We start from the raw sequence: 18,558 nt of genomic DNA, 5'->3' as shown, positions 1-18,558 counted from the left end.
CGCAAAACCTCAGCATACCCGTTCTCACTTCCGAGTCCTCATGCATGCTTATTTTTGTGGGCTGTAATGCACTTTTAAATTATTCTGATTTTAAACAGTTATCGTGCGCTGCAAAATAGGATCACAAGTTACAACATTTGAGAATTGGGACCTAGAAAAAAGTTGGAAAAGCTTCTGCATGCATGCATGTTTACACGGCGCATGGTCATGTTGAGATTCACCGGAAGTCTTCATTCACTAAAAATTATTAATTCAACGCACAATGCATACATAATTCAGTCTATGTGCATGCAGGATCGTGAAGGTGAGTTAAATAATATACTGTTAGAAATACGTTTACATGAGTAAGTTAGTACGTAATGTTTTTATATTTGCATTAAAAAAGTTTTGGGACAGAAGGATCGGGCACCACTTGACCCCTCAACTGTCTTATAACAAACTGTGTGACTTAAATAGAGAACGATAAATGTTAATAGAGCTTTTATTATTTCTCTCGTGCTTAGATGCCTGGCTTTGAGTTGGAGCAGGTGGACGGTGGCCCTCCGATAGATCTGCCCTATGGAGAGACTGTCCTGGGGAGAGGACCATTTCTGGGTGTAAGTTCTTCGATCCTTTCAGTGCAGTGCATTTTTATGCACTTTTCTTTATTATAGCAGGCTACTGGTTTAAATATAAGGCAGAGAATTCACATTTGTTGTGATCAGAAGTCTCACTGTTATATTATTAGGGCTTCGTGTTTTTGCATCAGATGCATTGTGAGTTGATTTTTTATATTTTGTCTTGTTATTTAAAAGTCGTAATCTAAACAAATATTTTAGTTTAGTTAACAAGCAAGAAGGCATTTTGTCTAGCAGTTATGACAGTCTAGGCCCTCAAGAGGGCGCCAAACTACCTATTAATATAGTGCCAAAACGATGTCTTATGTATAGCACCTTGTCCTGGGGGGACGTTGTTTCGTTTCACTGTGTACTGTACTGTATATGGTTGAAATGACAATAAAAGCCACTTGACTTGACCAAACCAAAGTCTTTGAGGGATAGTAACAGTGAGATTTAAACTATAAGCTAATGTCTTCATCAAAACAAAATGAGCTTTGATATATCCCATGCCAACTTCGTATATGTATGTGAAATACAGAATAGGAAGTCTGCTCCATTCATGCCATTTCATAGGATTTTAACATCGTTGGATGTTTTTAACCTTGTTGGGCTTCACATATGATTAATGACAGTGACTAGCTGAGCCGCAGTAGTTTATAGTAGTAATACATCTGGTGGAGGTAACCAGTTATTTATAAATGACAGTGCAATTGAATTCTCTCCACATGGGATTAGCTATCATTCCTTTAGATTGATTTATTTGGTAGATGCCTTTATCCAAAAGGATTTGCTGTGCATTCAAATCATTTTGATTTGTGGGACTCATTCACACAACGCTAAAGTGTTTTCCATTGAGATAATAAAGATAATTTTAGGCCTATTAAAATTGTAAAAAAAAAAACAATTCTATAAAAATATTTTTTCCCTCAATTTTGGGTGAATTCATCCATGTCTGTTATCTGGGGATTGAACAACCCATGACTATGTTTATATCAGGCATATATGTTTTACATTGTACTTCCATAACACTGTCTTTTCTCTCCACCAGGTGAGTGATATGAGGGTATCGAGAAACCACGGCGTACTGGAGAACCAGAAGGGTGACCTACGCCTGAAGCCTGTATGTTTCTTTTCATCCTCTGTTTTATATGTGGGACCGGGGTCGTGATGGTGCTTTGGTGGATTTAGAGTGAACTATTGTGTCAGACAAAAGTCGCACCCGCCTTTGATGTCGCAACATCAAAAGTTTCTTGATTACGAGGTCCTTGTCTCTCGAGCAGCTGTCTCTTTTAATTAAGCGTGTAGTACTACACCCTCTTAGTCGTGTTGTCATGGCAACTTTATTGATATTTTGACTTTTTAGTATTTAATAAACCTGTGTTTTCAAAACAGCATATAGCGTATTTTATGAGCATATGTAGCTTTTTGATACGTAACTGGTAAATAATGAATTCTATTGTGTCGAATACTAAATAGGGCCCGAAATACTGTATACACGGTGCGTTTACTTACATTCATCGACAGTTTAGTTTAGCTTCCACCACGGCAGTCATGGCAGATGCAACAGTTGGAAGAGAATCCAATTGTTGGAAAAGTTATTCAACTTTTGATATGTTTATAGTTAGCCACTTTAATAATAATGTGTCTGTTTTAATGGTGAAGACATTTTAAGGTCATTTTGAGTACTGACGTTTGTTGCCACCACAGTAATGCCAAAGTGAATGTACCTAATCCAAGTTGTACGATCAGCAGGAAAAAAAATTGACAGTTAATGTTACAGGAATACTGCTATTTTAGAAACAACTTTCGAGCAGTGTTATAGCTTTATGAGCATTCAAAGTGTCTATCGATAATGGATCTACAGTATATGTAAAACTGAAGAGTTCTGTGCATATGACGGACCAGAATTTCTCTGATCTCCACTCTTCAGACACACCTGAACCCGTGTTTTATTCAGACGAGCATTGTGGCCACCCCTCAACCGCTGGAGAAGGATGTCTGGCACTATCTCCGGGAAGGTGACATCTTCTCTCTCATGCCTGGAAGGTACATTTACAGAGTGCACGTCAAGCAGGACGACAGAACCCCCAGGTAATGCTGCATGTCACTCAATGGCGCTGTGGGAGGGCGTACGGGAAACAAGAATTTATGATTAGAATGGGAAATGACTAGAATGAAGACGTTAGTTCAGTAAATCAGGTTAACTAGCAGGCTTCTAGTTAAAGGCCTTATTTGTTTAAAGAGTACATAACATGAGATCGTGAAAATTTCATGCAGTGAAAGTAAGCAGTCCGTGTTTGAAAGTAAGCAGTCTGCCAAGTTGTAAATCCAAAGGTGAATGAATAACAAAGTTATTGGCTTGGAAAAAAGGGATTAGACTCTGAATCACGCAAACGAGTCGTCCCTAGTCCGAGTCGCGAACCACCGCGGATGATTCCTTTTCATTCCCAACAATTAACTGCCATCTGGTATAAAAGCCCACTTGTCACAATCCAGTTTCTGATGGATAAAATCAACTAGTGCCCTACTTTTATTTTTCTAATGGAATATTCTGGTTGTGATGTGTTCCCGTTTGATAAAAGCAAATAATTTTACACCATTGAGAAATAAATATTTAATGTATTGTACGGAATGAATATGAGATACTAATAAACAATACTGTAGTTTTTATTGTATTTTAATGGATGTAGATTATATTACAAATGATTACCAGATGGTGTTTGTCTTGTTTGTACTTTATTCGTGCCTAAGACGATAGGAAATAAATATTGTATATGTTACAGATGAGTAAAACATTTAAAACAATTTACTCGTGCGGCAAGCCGTGTAAGAAGCGAGATAATGTACATCCAGCCAATTGTTATCGCAAAATAAACCCCGTCAGTGTGATACAAGACCCAGTCGTGGTTTATCCTGTAATAACAACTGTCTGCTTATACATTATTCTTAACTTAATGAATTGAAATTTGATGTTTACTTGAAGTTAATTAGGATTTGACATTCATTTTCGAATTCAAAATGTCTTCATTATGCTGCAAAAATAGTTGTGTCTTTTTAAAATGCCAGGTATTAAGGCAGAGTCACATCTTTTTCTATGTGAGCTCTAGCTGTGATGATGATTGTCGGGTTGAATGCAGTTATTTTAACCTTTACCTTGTCCTTCGTTTATAAACTGATCTGTGACCAACAGAGCGGAGATCAAAGGCTTAAAACACCTTTTTTTGTAATGCACAGACGTGCTGGTCTTCGGTTGTGTAGGAGACCACCAGAAGCTCAGATAACACAAAAGCGATGAGAAATACAGACGTGACGCATTGATTTTGAATGCCTTGATTTGCATGCATTTAAAAGTCATGCCTTTCATCTATGAAATTAGCCAATTTGGACGCTGTCTGAATTTTTTCATTTTAAACTTAGCTTTGATGTTCCCTGAAGAGGCCACATTTACAGTCACGCTTTTATCCAGAGTCACCTATGACCTTGGCATCGGGAGCACCGTTATCTCACAGCTGATCTGTAGAAAAGCTAGAACATTGTGTGTTGATATTGTATAGAAAGCTTTCACAACAAGATTTTCCTTTAGAATCATACCAATGTGTGGTGCGGTATGGGTTTGAATCCCACAGAAGAACTATTAGTCGTGTAGGAGTCACTGTAAATAGAGTGGATGATCTTGGCTCTTTTTAGAAACAGTCGGGGGTTTGAGGAGGAGATGGATATGAAGGAGTGTTTGCCCAGACCAGCAGAGCCCTGTGAAGACTCCGCCACACTTGAGGGCGAGAACGACGTACCCGTGACCCAGAACTCCACGCTCACAGGAAGTGAAAAACAGGGTGGTTCTGCACCCCCTGTGAGCTCTCTCAATGAGGTGCGTGTTTGGATACTACTGTACATACATCCGCCGAAACAGATTTGCATTTCATTTATGTATTGTGGCAATCGCAAAAAGTAATATACTGTACATCTGAGAAATCTGAGAATCTGTTAAATTCCTTACAAGTTGCATTAATGAATGCATGTAAATGTACTTTTTCTCTTGTGTTTGTATTGTTTAGTCACCCGCAATGTGTCAAAAAAGCGAGCCTTCTCTGCCGCAAAAGAAGCGCGTCTTGCCAGACTGGATGATTGCTTGTGGTTCAGCTACCCAAAGTCCGTCAGCTGCCAAAGGTACCGGTGTCACTGTCAAAGCTGGTTGTCATGGCAACGATGCCACAGTTCTTAAACGGCAGGAGGGAAGATGGGGTTTAGATTTGGTCCAGATTCCTCCCTTGTCCCCTTGACCTTTTACTTCGGCTCTCTAGAAATGCAGACGTATCATTAAAGTGCTTGTTTCTAAAGGTCAAGTGTGCAGACTTCATAAACACCTCTTTAACACCAGACCCGTTCCATACAGCGCACCATCTGGATCCCATAGCCCCTAACGTTCTCTCATATAGCTCAACGCAGAGCCCCGCATGAGGAAACTTTTCTGTTCAGCTCATATAAGTCAATTATAAGTCAAATCAGTCTTTATGTATCATGTATATGGAGGTATCATTTGTCTGAAATGAAAATTCTTTCATCTTATCGCTCGCGTAGGATTTCCTTCCATGGAATTTTTGAGGGTGATGTCAAGCTCTGAAATGACAAAAAAAACAGAAAACATCATAAAATGGTCCATGCACGTTGTACATTAAATTCCAGGTCTTTTGAAGTCAGACGACAGCTTTATGTGAGGAACAGTAAATAATGACAGCATTTTCTCTTCTGGGGTGAACTGTCCTTTTTAACGTCTTCGCACAGACGTATAATTTACAATTACGTCCTGTGTTGCTTTGTTTTCTTTCATGTCGTCTGTGAGTGTAGTCTTAGTCGCCAATTTAAGACAGCTGCTATAATTTTGTTTTCATGGACGCGTGTCAGCGATGTAAATCAGCGTGTGAAAGAACTTTGTGACATTACCGGCCGAGCCCGACGGTTCTTGTTTACACCTGCCGCAGTAATTTGGATTAAAGCAAACTGCCTTCACGCTCAATGCACAGTACACACACACTTACCTCAGTGGATAGATGTTTGGAAAGACAGAGTCATGGAAGCTCATACATTGGCTGTACAGTAAGTTCTCTCTGGCGAAACATCGATGTCACCTCACATCTGTGACTGTTGATGTCTTGGTGCCCCGGGTCACGTCTGCTGCAAGGTTATTTTAGTTTACTAAAATTAAAACTATGGAAACGTTTCTGTTCATTGAAATCAAATCAAATATTGACCTAAAAATGATTCGGAAAAACTTCAAGGAAAAATTTAAATGTTGCCTCAAAAATAAACTGAAATACGTTTAAAGCACTAAAATTATATTATATTATTATATATATATTTTATTATTAAAATGAAAAGTAATTTATATTATATAGCAACATAAAAAAATAAATGATAAAATGACAATAGCATATAACAAAATTTCTAAAACTTGAACTAAAAATACATTTACATTTAGTCATTTAGCAGACGCTTTTATCCAAAGCGACTTACAAATGAGGTAAACAATGGAAGCAATTGGAACAACATAACGACAACAAAAAGCATAAGTGCAATAAAACTGGTCTCACAAAGCCTACCACAGTATACAGAGCTAAGTTAGTTTTTCATTATTTTTTTTTATAGAAAGAGTAGAAAAGAGATAGAAGCTAATTTTGAATATTAGTAAAACTAAATAAAACTAAAATCAAAACTTTAATACCTCTGGTCTGCGGCGCTCTGGTGTGTGGACAGTACAGTGTGTATTCAGGGCATAAGGAAGAATGTGACTTTTATGCACTGCACTGCAATTTTCATCAGTTTTTCTAGATAGTTTCAGTTTTATAAATCCTCCTATAAATTATTTAGATCTGTTATGTTAAAGGGGTCATATGACACGGCTAAAACGAATATTATCATTTGTTTTAGATGTAATGCAATGTGTATACACGATTTAAAGTTCAAAAACGCTGTATTTTCCACATACCGTGCATGTTTGTATCTCCTCTTTGCCCCGCCTCTCTGAAACGAGCAGATTTTTAACAAAGCTCATCGCTCTGAAAGCGAGGTGTGCTGTGATTGGCCAGTTAACCAGTGCGTAGTGATTGGTCGAATACTGCAAGCGTGTGACGGAAATGTGACGCCTCTTTACCATATTCGGAACATCAGGTTCCAAAGCAATTGTACTGACTGGTCGCCCACCTTACTTGCGTATACATTTGGGCGGTCTTAGTCAAATCATACCATGAACTGACGTAGATTTGTGGGGGTGTGGTTACACGAGGCGTTTTAAATAGAATGCATCTTTTGTTCCGACACTTAAATTTTTGCAATTTTACGTGTCTAATACATGCATGGGCAACTTATAACACACCAAAGACACAGAAAAACACGTATTCGCGCTATATGACCCCTTTAAGTAAAAAGTTGAATGGACATTTCAACTGGAAAAAATCGGCATGTACATTGACTTTCATGAGTATGGAACTAAACTCGGTATGGTAATATGTAGTGCGTCATATCAAGAGGCGTCATATCAAAAACAAAAATAACCTGCTAGTCTGACCAGTAATAACTGAAACTGGAGAGATACTGGTTGAGAGATATTCCAGTACATTGATATTACACAAATATTAAATTGATACTTTACATTGTAACAGACTGAAGTCCAACTGAAGATGCTCTTAGATGTTTGCCTGTTTTTCTCTTTTTCTCTGGAGCAGGTGAGAGCAAAGCCGTCAGAGGAACCCTAAAACAGTCCAAACGCCCAGCTGCACGTAAACTTGCGCCCGAACCCAAACGTGCTCGTACAGCACAGGTGTCGTCTGAGGAAGAGGGGAAACCTAGGAGGAAGGCAAAGAGGTTAAAAAGTGATTCTGAAGATGAGCTGGTAAAAAATCAAATTTACTGGTATTCTTATATTGTATTCTACTAAGATTTTTATGCTTCAGAAATGCAATAACTCCTAGATTCCATTCTGAGCTATTCCTGCCCTCTGACCTGACATTGTATCTATGGCAACGGTCATAATACCAAAATAGCTCATGTTGCTATAGAATACCTCAGAGATGACATATTTTTGTAGGCCAACCCGGAAGTTAGTGCCGCACTGGTTTCCTCGACCGAAAGCCTATGCATTTTCCAATAGACTTTTGGAAGATTGTAAAATATAAGATCTGTGATTAACAAAGCTTTATGATACTTACATTACTTACATTTTTTCTATCAAGACACAACACAACAAATTTGTTACTTTTGAAGCCTGAATACAATCGGGAGAAGTAAAAAGCTAACATGAGGCTATAAACAGACTACAGTACACTATGGTCGCTCGATATCACGTCACCACCACCAGACCTCCGACAACTTTTTCAAACTATTAAAAACTTGTAAGTAATTACCTGTGAGAATGAATCCACATCTGTGTTTTCAGAGATGTGCCCATGTTGCATTATTTTTTAGATTTATATGCGCGAGGACGTCTAACGTCCCCGCCAAAGGATGTAGTCGCTTTAGCAACTTGCTAGCAACTGTTGTTTTTAAGGCGCAAAAAAGCTTTAAAAATCATGAGTGGGTTATAACTGTTGTTATATGTCATAGATTAAATAATGACCATTTTTGAGGTTTTGTTAACCACAAATCTTATTTCAGGCAATTTACCAAAAACCCATTCAAAAAACCAATAGACTTTGGAGTGAGGGAACCGGAAGTGCAAAAATGCTAACTCGCTTCTGGGGTTTGCATACAACAATATGTCATCTCTGCGGTACTCTATAGCTTTTGATGACAGTAAAATATGACATGAATTGACCCCAATGCGACATCGGGAAAACTCACCAGTTAACACTGAAAACAACTATAAAATTATATTTAATAAATATATTTAAATTATAAAATGTATTTATTGAAAGTGAATAATATAAGAATGATTTAATTGTAAAAAATTGCACAATGTTTAATGTATAGAAAGTTTTAAATGAATCAAATCGCTATTTATAAAAACGGTGCATTTATTGTAAAGCTAGTTTGAAATGCATTTAAGTAATACCTGTACACAATGAAATGAGAAGGAGCTTCTGGAATTTGATTTGGATTATTTGCTGTGTGCGCTGACCTCATGGCAGGGTGATGCAACAGCACTCAAGAGCACTAGAGTCGGATCAGTCAAGGACGGGCCGAGCAACGAGTCGGACAGCACCGGATTGATGGAGCGTGATAATGGGAAAAAGGGAGGAGGCATCAGGGGAGCAAGTGCTCAATCTGAAGATTCGCAAACACAAGCAAAAGATTCCAGTAACCTTCAGGTCGATCAGGGACCCTCACAGAACACACAGCAAACGTCAAAGATCACAGAGTCTAAAAGCAAAACAAGCACCAGTAAGGTGAAAAAACAGAGCCGGACGCCATGTCCTTACGGCAGCTTCTGTTACAGGTACCGTACTGTGAAATTGCTCTCTAATATGGAAAAATTCAGAATAACCTTCTCTGGGTACAGCGGTTGCTAAATAAACAGGCAGATGTTCAGCGTGCTATAAACTAGGTTTTTCAGAATATTTGCCATTGTTTTTTGCTAAATCTGCAGCAGACGATAAAAATTGGATAAAATCAATGGCTTTGAAAATTTCTAGTTAGGTTAAGCCAACATTTTAAGTTTTTATGAACTATTCTACAGTCGTTCTGCTTTCCTTGTATGTATATGTTTCCCTTTATTAAAACAAAATGAGGAAAATTGTTTGTGGTAATCGACAGCATGCCCCGAACATGAAGTCAACATGGCCTGGAAAACTCTTTTGAGGTCAGGCCTAGAATCTTTTGCGTGTTGTTTCAAAGATATACACACATGGTTTCCCTAATATCTAATTCTCTGACATTTATTTTTAATGTCTAAAAGCTGACTGATAAAGTTTATATTTTAGCTGGAAGGTGCTGTCCTCAAATGCAGGGGTGAAGCGTGACACAGACTCTTAAATCGTTCACGATTGCACTCACATACCCTTAAATCTCTTATTCTTGTGTGTTCACAAAATACTTTGATGTTAATTTGGGGATGTAAACAGACTGCATTTAAGAAAATCTCTGTAACTGACAGTAGAAGTAATTTGGTCAATTCATCTTTCACTTATTCTCTTTAAACAGTAAAAGTTGCTTTCTCGCTGTCAGTATAATTAAGTTGCACGAATGCTCATAATTGAGTTAATTTGACTTATTTTGTTTCCTTTCTCCAGGAAAAATCCTGTACATTTTCAGGAATGCAATCACCCTGGAGACAGTGACTATGAGGAAGAGAAGACAGAAGATGGTGATGATGAGAGGCCCAAGTGCCCATATGGAACCCACTGCTACAGGTGAGATCACCTTAAGTTATACCTGCAGATAGAACTAACATACAACAGACATCCCACAGTCATCGAAAAGCTAGAAATGTCATCTTAAAATTCCATGGCTGGAAAGTCATTGAAATATCTATAGTAAATATTTTTGTCGTTATGCTTGGCTCTAATTTGTGAGTGCAATTTTTATGAAATAATTTTTAGTTCCCAAATGACTGGGAAAATCTCTGTATTACAGAGTTTAAAGAAATTTAGTTAAAAAATGTCAAAAAAAGTTGTTCCATTTGTATTAATTATTTTCTTTATTAAAGTGTGTAATTTGTGCTTGGCTTGTGCAGGAAGAATCCACTTCACAAGAAGGAGTACAAACACACTAAATCTCCACGTAAGTGTTTTTCTTTTCTTCAGTATGATTCTTTAAATAAATAATACTAAATTAGTATTATTATAAAGCTATTTGATAGTTCACAACAAAAATAAATCTGTCATCAGTTACTCACTCTCTTGTCATTTTAATCCTGTATGACTTTCTTTCTTCCGCAGCACACAGAAGAAGATATTTTAAAGAATGTTGTTAACTGGCCCCCATTCACTTGCATTGGTTTTATGTCTATGCAGTAGAAGTGAATGGGTGCCGGCACTGTTCTCTTAACAACTTTCTTCAAAAATCTTCTTTTGTATTCTGCGGAAGAAAGTTATACAGGTTTGAAATGACAAGAGTTTAACTTTAACCACTTTGATGCGTAATAATGCAGAAAAAATACTTTTCTGTTATGTAGATTCATACAATTATTGTTTCACATAAACTTTAAAAGCCACTTCCTGTTGTGGTCTGGCTGGTGCACCACAAAACCCTTAGACCTTCATACATTTTGAGTCTAGCTTGCCGTTTTTCCTCCCGTTTTAAAATAAAGCTTTCTGAATGTCAGACACATAAAACCCTGTTTCTTACAGCTAAAAACCTTTTATTAGCCGCAGCACTGTCGCAGGCAGTAGGTCAGAATACTTAACACAATGTAAAAACTTCCCATAATGCTAAGAAGTAATTCTGTAAAATTAAATGGGCTCCAGCTTCACAGTTGTGGATAAACTTGTGCAAGCTTCCATAAAAATTCAATTGCATTGTTCTTTAGTTTGAAATGAAGTTTAACACAGCTACAGAACTACATTAGGTATCTTAATCTTCAGTTATTCATTTGAACATGCACAAAACTTTGTTTAGTCACTCTTTCTCGCAAACACATTTGCTTAAACATGGCCAATATAGATTTAGTTCTTTGAGGTTCAGAAGAACAATATGTTTATTGTTTAAAACTCATGCATATTTAACACCCACAAATCCTTGCACTCGACTGAAGCCAGAGTCTGAATCATTTTCCACAGAACTCAATGCACCACAGCGTTTGGTGTGTAACCTAAGGCTCCCCTGGGTGCTCGCATTTAACAAAATTAAATTCCTCTTAAACTAATGCAGAACATGCCGAGCAGACCTTGGGGAGGAACAGGCTGCACATATGCACCATAGCATTGGTCAAGAGAAATATTAGCAATCGTACAAGCTATTTGAAGTGCGGGGCGTTCCACTTCTGGTATCTTGTAGGGCTGCAGATGTGACCATTTAGGAACAAAGAGAAACACGTACCAAGCTTTTGCGATGGTTGGTTATTAGCCGTTAATAATGACTTCACTATGAGCTGATCAATAATTGCCATGTTTTATGAAGTCACACAATTTTTGTTTGTTTTTCACCAGTAAGCAATCAAATGCGTGCAGAATGCGTGACCGTCCCAGGCTCGAAACTGCGAAGCCATCGCAGCTGTTTTTCAGAATGTTGTTGTTCTCGGAATATTTTGTGTTTTAAGCTTTTAACCGCTGTGTTGGAATAATGTTTTCTTAGGACATTTTTGCTCCAAAAAACCCCAATGAGTTGTTAGTTTTAGCACCAAGGTATGGAAATAAACACATGTAACCAGTTGTATGACCTAATAATAGAGCAAAATATACCTTACAAACTGTAACGTGCATCATTATCCTAAAATGGCGGCGGGTTTTCGCACCCAGTGTGATTTAAATTCTTGTTGTGGTGAAAATGAGCACACGGTGTAATTCAATCTTTGGAAAGTCACATTGCAATGGTGTTTTTTTTGCTCCCCAGCCAAGAGTTCTGCTGACGATGAGGATGAAGATCAGTACCAAAACAGTTTTATTAATGATGAAAGCGAGGAAGAAGAGGTGGGCGATGACTCGGACTACGTGCCAGAGACAGACGACAGTAGAAAAGAGGACATTAAATGCCTGCAAAAAGAGGCACAAGCCTTTCTCCGGAGGAAGAAATGACGCTATTTTATAAACCTAGTTTCTATGTTTTTTTACTTTAAAATGTCAGATAACTTTTATAGTTTTAAGCATACCTTTAATTTTTTAATCTGCTGTTTCTCGTTTTCCATTCTGTGAGTGTGTGAATGTTTTCAACGAGTCTGCTTCTTTATTAGAGACTAAGATTATTTACTCTTGTGTGTTTTTTTATGCTGATTGTTTATTCCTAGGGGCTCGATTGGACCAGAACATTCTTTCCAGTCATAGGAAAACACTATTGCATACGTAGAGAAAACCGTTCCCATCACTATACAGACTTTATAGTTACATTTGTATTACACTAATACATTGATCAATATTGGGTAACTTTACTTAACTGGCAATGATAAATTAACATGATGGCTTTGGGAATTTGGCCAAAAGAAGGTTTCCCTATTCGTACGGGATTAGCATTACCTTGGGACCTCTAGTCATTTGTAATAATTGCAGAGGTTGGCTGTGATCTTAAATCCTGTGCGAATCGGCCATGTCTGTAATTTGTCAAGTAAAAATTCCCCCACAAATTACCTACAATATATTGACGAACACCGAGGTCCTGTGATAATATTAGTCCCGTGCGAATCGGCATCTCTGTGATTTGGCAGGCTCAAATATCATTTTTCAAGGTTTTATCCACAGATTGCGAATAATGGAGGCTGTTTTGAAGTGTTTTGATATTATTTCGGGTGTTGGGTCATATCCATACCTGCCAACACTGTCGATTTGGCTGAGAGTCTCCCGTTTGTTTATTTATCATGGAAAATCTTGTAACATTTGAGACCCGCGATCGCAATGATCTTCTGTCCGGTTCGCTATCACGGGTCTCAAATGCTGACAGGTAAGGTCCTATATCATTAAACACCATACAATTATAGGCTTTACAAACTATAAGCAAAGCCTTGCCATCAAATCTGGGAAAAAAGTCCGTAAATTTGATTAAAATCACAGGCTTCACTAATCCCGTGCGAATGCGCCACATGAAATACAGAGGTGGGGAGGTCATTTCTAAATCACACGAGCTCCCCAGATAATACTAATCCCGTGCGAATAGGGCTCTTTTACATTTTGCACCTCACTGTGTTTTGGAACAGAGCCTTTAAGCAAATACAACACCTGTCTTCCAGCCAGGGTGTGCAGAGACCTTTAAAGGTCTCTGCACACCCTGGTGCTGCACACCCTGGTGCAGGTGCTCAAAGTGAAGTGACCTATTTGTCAGATATGGTGACCCATACCAGAAATGTGACCTCTGCACTTAACCCTCTCTAGAGAGTAGTGAACACACGTACATCCGGAGCAGTGGGCAGCTATCACTGCAGCGCCCGGGGAGCAAGTAGGGGTAAGGTGCCTTACTCAAGGGCACCTCAGTCGTTACCCGCCGACCCTGAGAATCAAACCTGCAACCTTCTGGTCACGAGTCCGACTCTCTAACCATTAGGCTATGACTGTGTATACGTGTCTATACGTGTATCAATACGGATGCTTCTGTAATTGATAAAGCAGCAAATGCCATGATGCTGTTTTGAAAAAGAAACAGAACAGAAAAAACCGTACTAATGTTTAAAAGTTTTAAAATATTTTAGTTGCACCAATTAACATGCCTGGGATTAGAAACTCAAGTGAATAAAGTTGTCCAAACCTCAAAGGGATAGTTCACCCAAAAATGAAAATTCTGTCATCATTTACTCACCCTCAGATTATTCCAAACCTGTGTAAATGTTTTTGTTCTGTTGAACACAACAAAAGATATTTGGAAGAATGACAATAACCAAACAGATCTCATCCCCCATTTACTGCCATGGTAGGGAAAATAAATACTATGGGAGTCAATGGGAGGGTGAGATCTATCAAGTTACTGACATTCTTCCAAATATCTTGGCTGATGTTGAGGGGGCTGCTGGGGATGTTGCTGTCTTTGCTGTTGTAGAAAAAATAGTTTTGTCATATTAAAAATATAATTCTGATCTAAACCCTCTTCTGCATTTTTTTAAAATGATAATAAAAACAGCGTTGATAAGTATAATTCGGAGGATGAGAAAATCAGAATAAGGCCATGTTCAGACTTGACTTCTTTTTCGAAGCTGCTAGCGTCTGTTCTATGTAATAAACCTTGTTTTTAAAAAAAAGTGCTGAGCGCTTTTTTAAACGCCAGCGCCAGCTTCTTTTTCTGCAGCTCAGAGCGTCTTTTGAGGTTGAAAAAGTTCCAACTTTTCTGAAAAAAAAACGCCCTACGTCAAGCTCCTTTTTCACAGCAAACCAATAATAGAGACCTGTTGTTTCCATAACATCATACGAGGAACGTGATTGGTCGAGAAGGCTCAAGCTCGAAAAAATATAATGGCAGCCAAAACGCCCGTTGGAGGATAGTTTTTTTATAAATGTAAGTTCAATTTTCACTTTCAGCAACTTCTGATTGCATTTCTAGCGAGAAATAAGTATTGTAGTTTTTAAATATGTGATTAGTTTTTGCAAGACGTACTCTGTTTCTAATTCAAATAGACTTCTGTTACGCTGTCTGTCTGTTTCTCTGGGCTGCCTTCGTGCCTCCGAACGCATGGCGTTCTGCTGATATTTGTATTTTTTTTTACTAAAAAAGCGCCTTTGTCAAGTTTTTCTTGTCAAAAAAGAAGTCATGTCTGAACATGGCTTAAGCCTGTTTTACCAGTGTTTTGAAGACACTATAAATAAATATAATTATAAATGATATAAAAAGACCAGTACCCTCGACGCCCGTGAAACTTTTCTCCCCCAAACAGAAAACATCGATTCAAGAAGTGAATACGCACCTTTGTTTATATATTGCTGTGTGTAGAAGTAACATTAGCTGCAGCTAGTCACGTCAGTTCAGAGCAGGCTAACGTTACACACACAACAGCCGTGCACGCAGCGTTCTTGTGAAATACTACTACTTATAACAATTATAATAATAAATACACTAATAAGTAAACAAGCACACCGCTCCCCTGAAAACACCACTTACCCGGCAGCCGCGAACAGTATGTAGATCCTGGAAATGCGCTAATCTATTGAAGGCGTCTGAACGTGAGGAGTCCTCCCAGATGAGGTCGTCAGGTGAAAGGTCATCACGTGAGTCATTTATTTAGGGTTAAATTATTATTAATTAATTTTAGTAATAGTTAGATTGAGCGGGCCTTTACAAGAATGGCCTTTAAATTACAAAAATATATATTTTTTGCTTTGACAAAAGGGCACTTTCAGCATTAAGGGCCAAAGCAATATTATCGACTGCAATATCGGAGGCTGCACTGCACTCTTCTGGGGCCGCACTTCTAGGACCCTAATTGGTTTTTTCAGCGCCACCTACCGAATCGGAGTTAGGAGAGAACCGTAATACCGAGGACCGAAAAAGTGCAACTAAGACAGTATATCCACCCAATTCTAATTACTTAGTTTTTAAAAGGTTTATTACACACAAATACTATATTTCATGCAATTAAACCTTAAGACCTTTTTTAGTCACTAGATCAACCACATTTCAAGTACAGAGTGAAGACACAATGATGACTCTGGGCACAGATTTAAGATTGTGTTTATTTAAAATCACAACTGAACAGTTGAACACACACACAAACACAAACACACACAAAAACAAAAAACAATATAAATAAATAGACTTAAATTAGGCCGAAGCCTAGTACTTGACCAATTTATTTATTCATCTTTTGTCATACTACTGCCTGCACTGAGCTGTGTCCTTGAATAGACTACACAGTACATTACAAAATCTAGCACATGGTTTTTAACAGTCAGTTATTATGATGTCAAATGTAACTATCAATATTACAGAAACAGTGTCAAAATGATGAGACATGCATCGTGGGATTAACAAATTGACTGTGAGCACGAGACAATTAAAACATTAAGATGAATTTAAATTACTTAAAATGGAAAAACAATGAGTAATTAACAAGGTTTCACAACGAAGAGTGCTACAGTTTATTGTGCTGGCTAGGTCTAGAATTAATAATCATCCCATAATCACAAAATCAACATTGCCAGTCGTGCTACAGTTTCGCTAAACAAATATACTTACAACTCGTTTTACAGCATTAGAAGCTTATATTGTGCCTATATATTGCATTCAAGACTATTTAGCAACTCACTTCGGCTACATTAACTTTCCAATAAGATGTTAAATGCTTTTAATGTTGAACTAATAAAAATTCACTCAAATTTGACACTCACACTCTGATTGTCGTCCATTCTGGAAAGATGCACTCGACTCATCACTTCCGTTGTCGCAGGGTCCTAGAAATGCGTCCCCAGAAATGCGGTCCTGAGAGTGCAGCCTCCGATATTGCAGTCAGATACTACTCGGCCAAAGAGGCAGGTGCTCAAGCACCCTCCGCCCCCCCCCTACACGTGCCTGCTTCCAGCGCTCCAGCGCTCGAAAAAATGGGGATATTCGTGTCCATTAACACGAATAAATAGATTCTAAATTTTGTGTCTATGCCACTAACTGGGCTAGATCTACATAGCGTCTAAATTTTTCAGTTGCTCAAAGAATAATTGCCAAAATGCAGATTCAGTGATACCTCACAAGTGTGTAGAGTGCATTTTTGAACACTAAATTAATAAATTGAACGCAAAAAAATTATGAGCTATATTTTATGACTATATTTTACTCTTGGGCGATGTTTTCTGTCCAAAAAATCATGAAAGAAAAAAAACCTGGATGCGGTCTGGCACACGTGCTGCAACTTTTGTGCCATGAAAAAGTGCTTCATATGGAAGACTTGACTTGATCGGTACGTGTGTAATTACCTGACAATTACAAACAGTCTTCGAGTCCTAGTTTGCATCCAGTCACAGCGAATTAAAACCTAATGCTTGGACCCGCGTTACCTGATGAATCACAGATTCTTCTGAAGTACTGCATGAAAACTGCGATTTGTTGGATGTCTTTGTTTGGAGCCAATTAGCGAAATTGGACTTAACGTCTTTTTGGCTACAACCCTTGCATGTTTTCCTGAGAAATGGGAAGGGAGAAATGTAATGGACTTTTTGTTCTAATGCAAACCGGTTTCAAACCGAACAATATGTTATTATTATTGCATTTGAATTTTTTTAATGAAATATTTTACCTAATATTTCAGAAAAATTCGCAATTTTATGTGTCTAATACATGCATGGGCAACTTCTAACACACAAAAAACACAGAAATATGACCCCTTTAAACACTGCTCAGCACTTCCGGTTTCATTTTTTTATCTTACATAGGCTATATAATTAAATCTTACAGATATTCATTTAACATTTTGATTCAGTTATAAATGTTCTGTTGGTTGTAACTTATTCATTTCAAATGTTTGTGTAGTGTTAAAAAAAATGCAAACAGGAAGTTTTTCTTGACCAGTGTTGGACTAGCATTAAGTAAACACTATTGTTTACTTTTAACAAAGTTGTCTATAGTCTATTCAGCAAGTTTATAAACTTAATATCTACAACCTTTAACTGAAAAAAAAACTTGACGTTGATAGTTTTGTTTTCTGTTATCGACAGACAGTATTACTCCATCAAAGGAGGATCTGAAGGACATTGGTCAGAGGTGAATTGACGCTCATACTGAATGGTGTTGAATGGTTGAATGGTGAATGGTGTTGCTCACAATGAGTGACAGATGCCTTTCTCTACGTCTCCACGGCGATGATGTGAGTTCTGTTTCGCAAAGAGAAAGAATTTTCTTTCTGCCGTCTGTTGAAGGTTATTAAACTCTGAGGCCTCTTCATCTGAAGGGAGAATATTTTATGACAGTTGTAAGCTTAAAAAAAAAACAGCCAGACAGTCTTGCTGGAAACATTCGCTTCTTTCCAAATTCTAGCGAGCTGCCTACATTGGCAATTTAAGACTTCAGACAGCAGGCTCTTCAAAAAGTGGGGAACTTAATTACCCATAATGCATAGCAATACTAAAAATGTCTATCCGAGGTGGAAGGTCTTGCACGAGAAACGGCATTTCTAAATAATTCAGTCAGTCCAGACATTTAGATATTTATTCAACATTCTGAAATGGATGAAAACAAATAGTTTTAGGTACAAATAGTGTCTGTATTAAATTCCAAAAACTAGAATTGTAAAATTCTGTCATCATTTATCTACCCTCACCTGTATATGCTCTTTCTTCTGCAGAACACAAAAGAAGATATTTTGAGAAATGTCCCAGTGGTTTTGTGTTCATACAATGAAAGTCAATGGGAGTCAGTGTTGTTTGGTTATCAACATTCTTCAAAATATCTTCTTTTGTGTTCTGCTGAAGAAAGA

At 37.8% G+C, this 18,558-nt stretch overlaps 1 protein-coding gene across 1 annotated transcript; it reads left to right on the top strand.

Annotated features, from left to right (window-relative positions):
* The first annotated feature begins 6 nt into the window (after positions 1–6).
* aplf (aprataxin and PNKP like factor) lies at positions 7–14,223 on the top strand. The gene is made up of 11 exons (XM_057332691.1): positions 7–304; positions 504–596; positions 1,648–1,719; positions 2,530–2,690; positions 4,287–4,467; positions 4,655–4,766; positions 7,319–7,485; positions 8,720–9,027; positions 9,821–9,940; positions 10,264–10,310; positions 12,081–14,223. The coding sequence occupies exons 2-11, from the start codon at positions 504–506 to the stop codon at positions 12,260–12,262; spliced, it is 1,443 nt and encodes a 480-aa protein (XP_057188674.1). The 5' UTR covers positions 7–304; the 3' UTR covers positions 12,263–14,223.
* The last annotated feature ends 4,335 nt before the right edge of the window (positions 14,224–18,558 follow it).

Source organism: Triplophysa rosa, linkage group LG4 (assembly GCF_024868665.1).
Source record: "Triplophysa rosa linkage group LG4, Trosa_1v2, whole genome shotgun sequence".
Classification (NCBI taxonomy): Eukaryota; Metazoa; Chordata; class Actinopteri; order Cypriniformes; family Nemacheilidae; genus Triplophysa; species Triplophysa rosa.
This window is presented reverse-complemented; position numbering and strand designations above follow the sequence as displayed.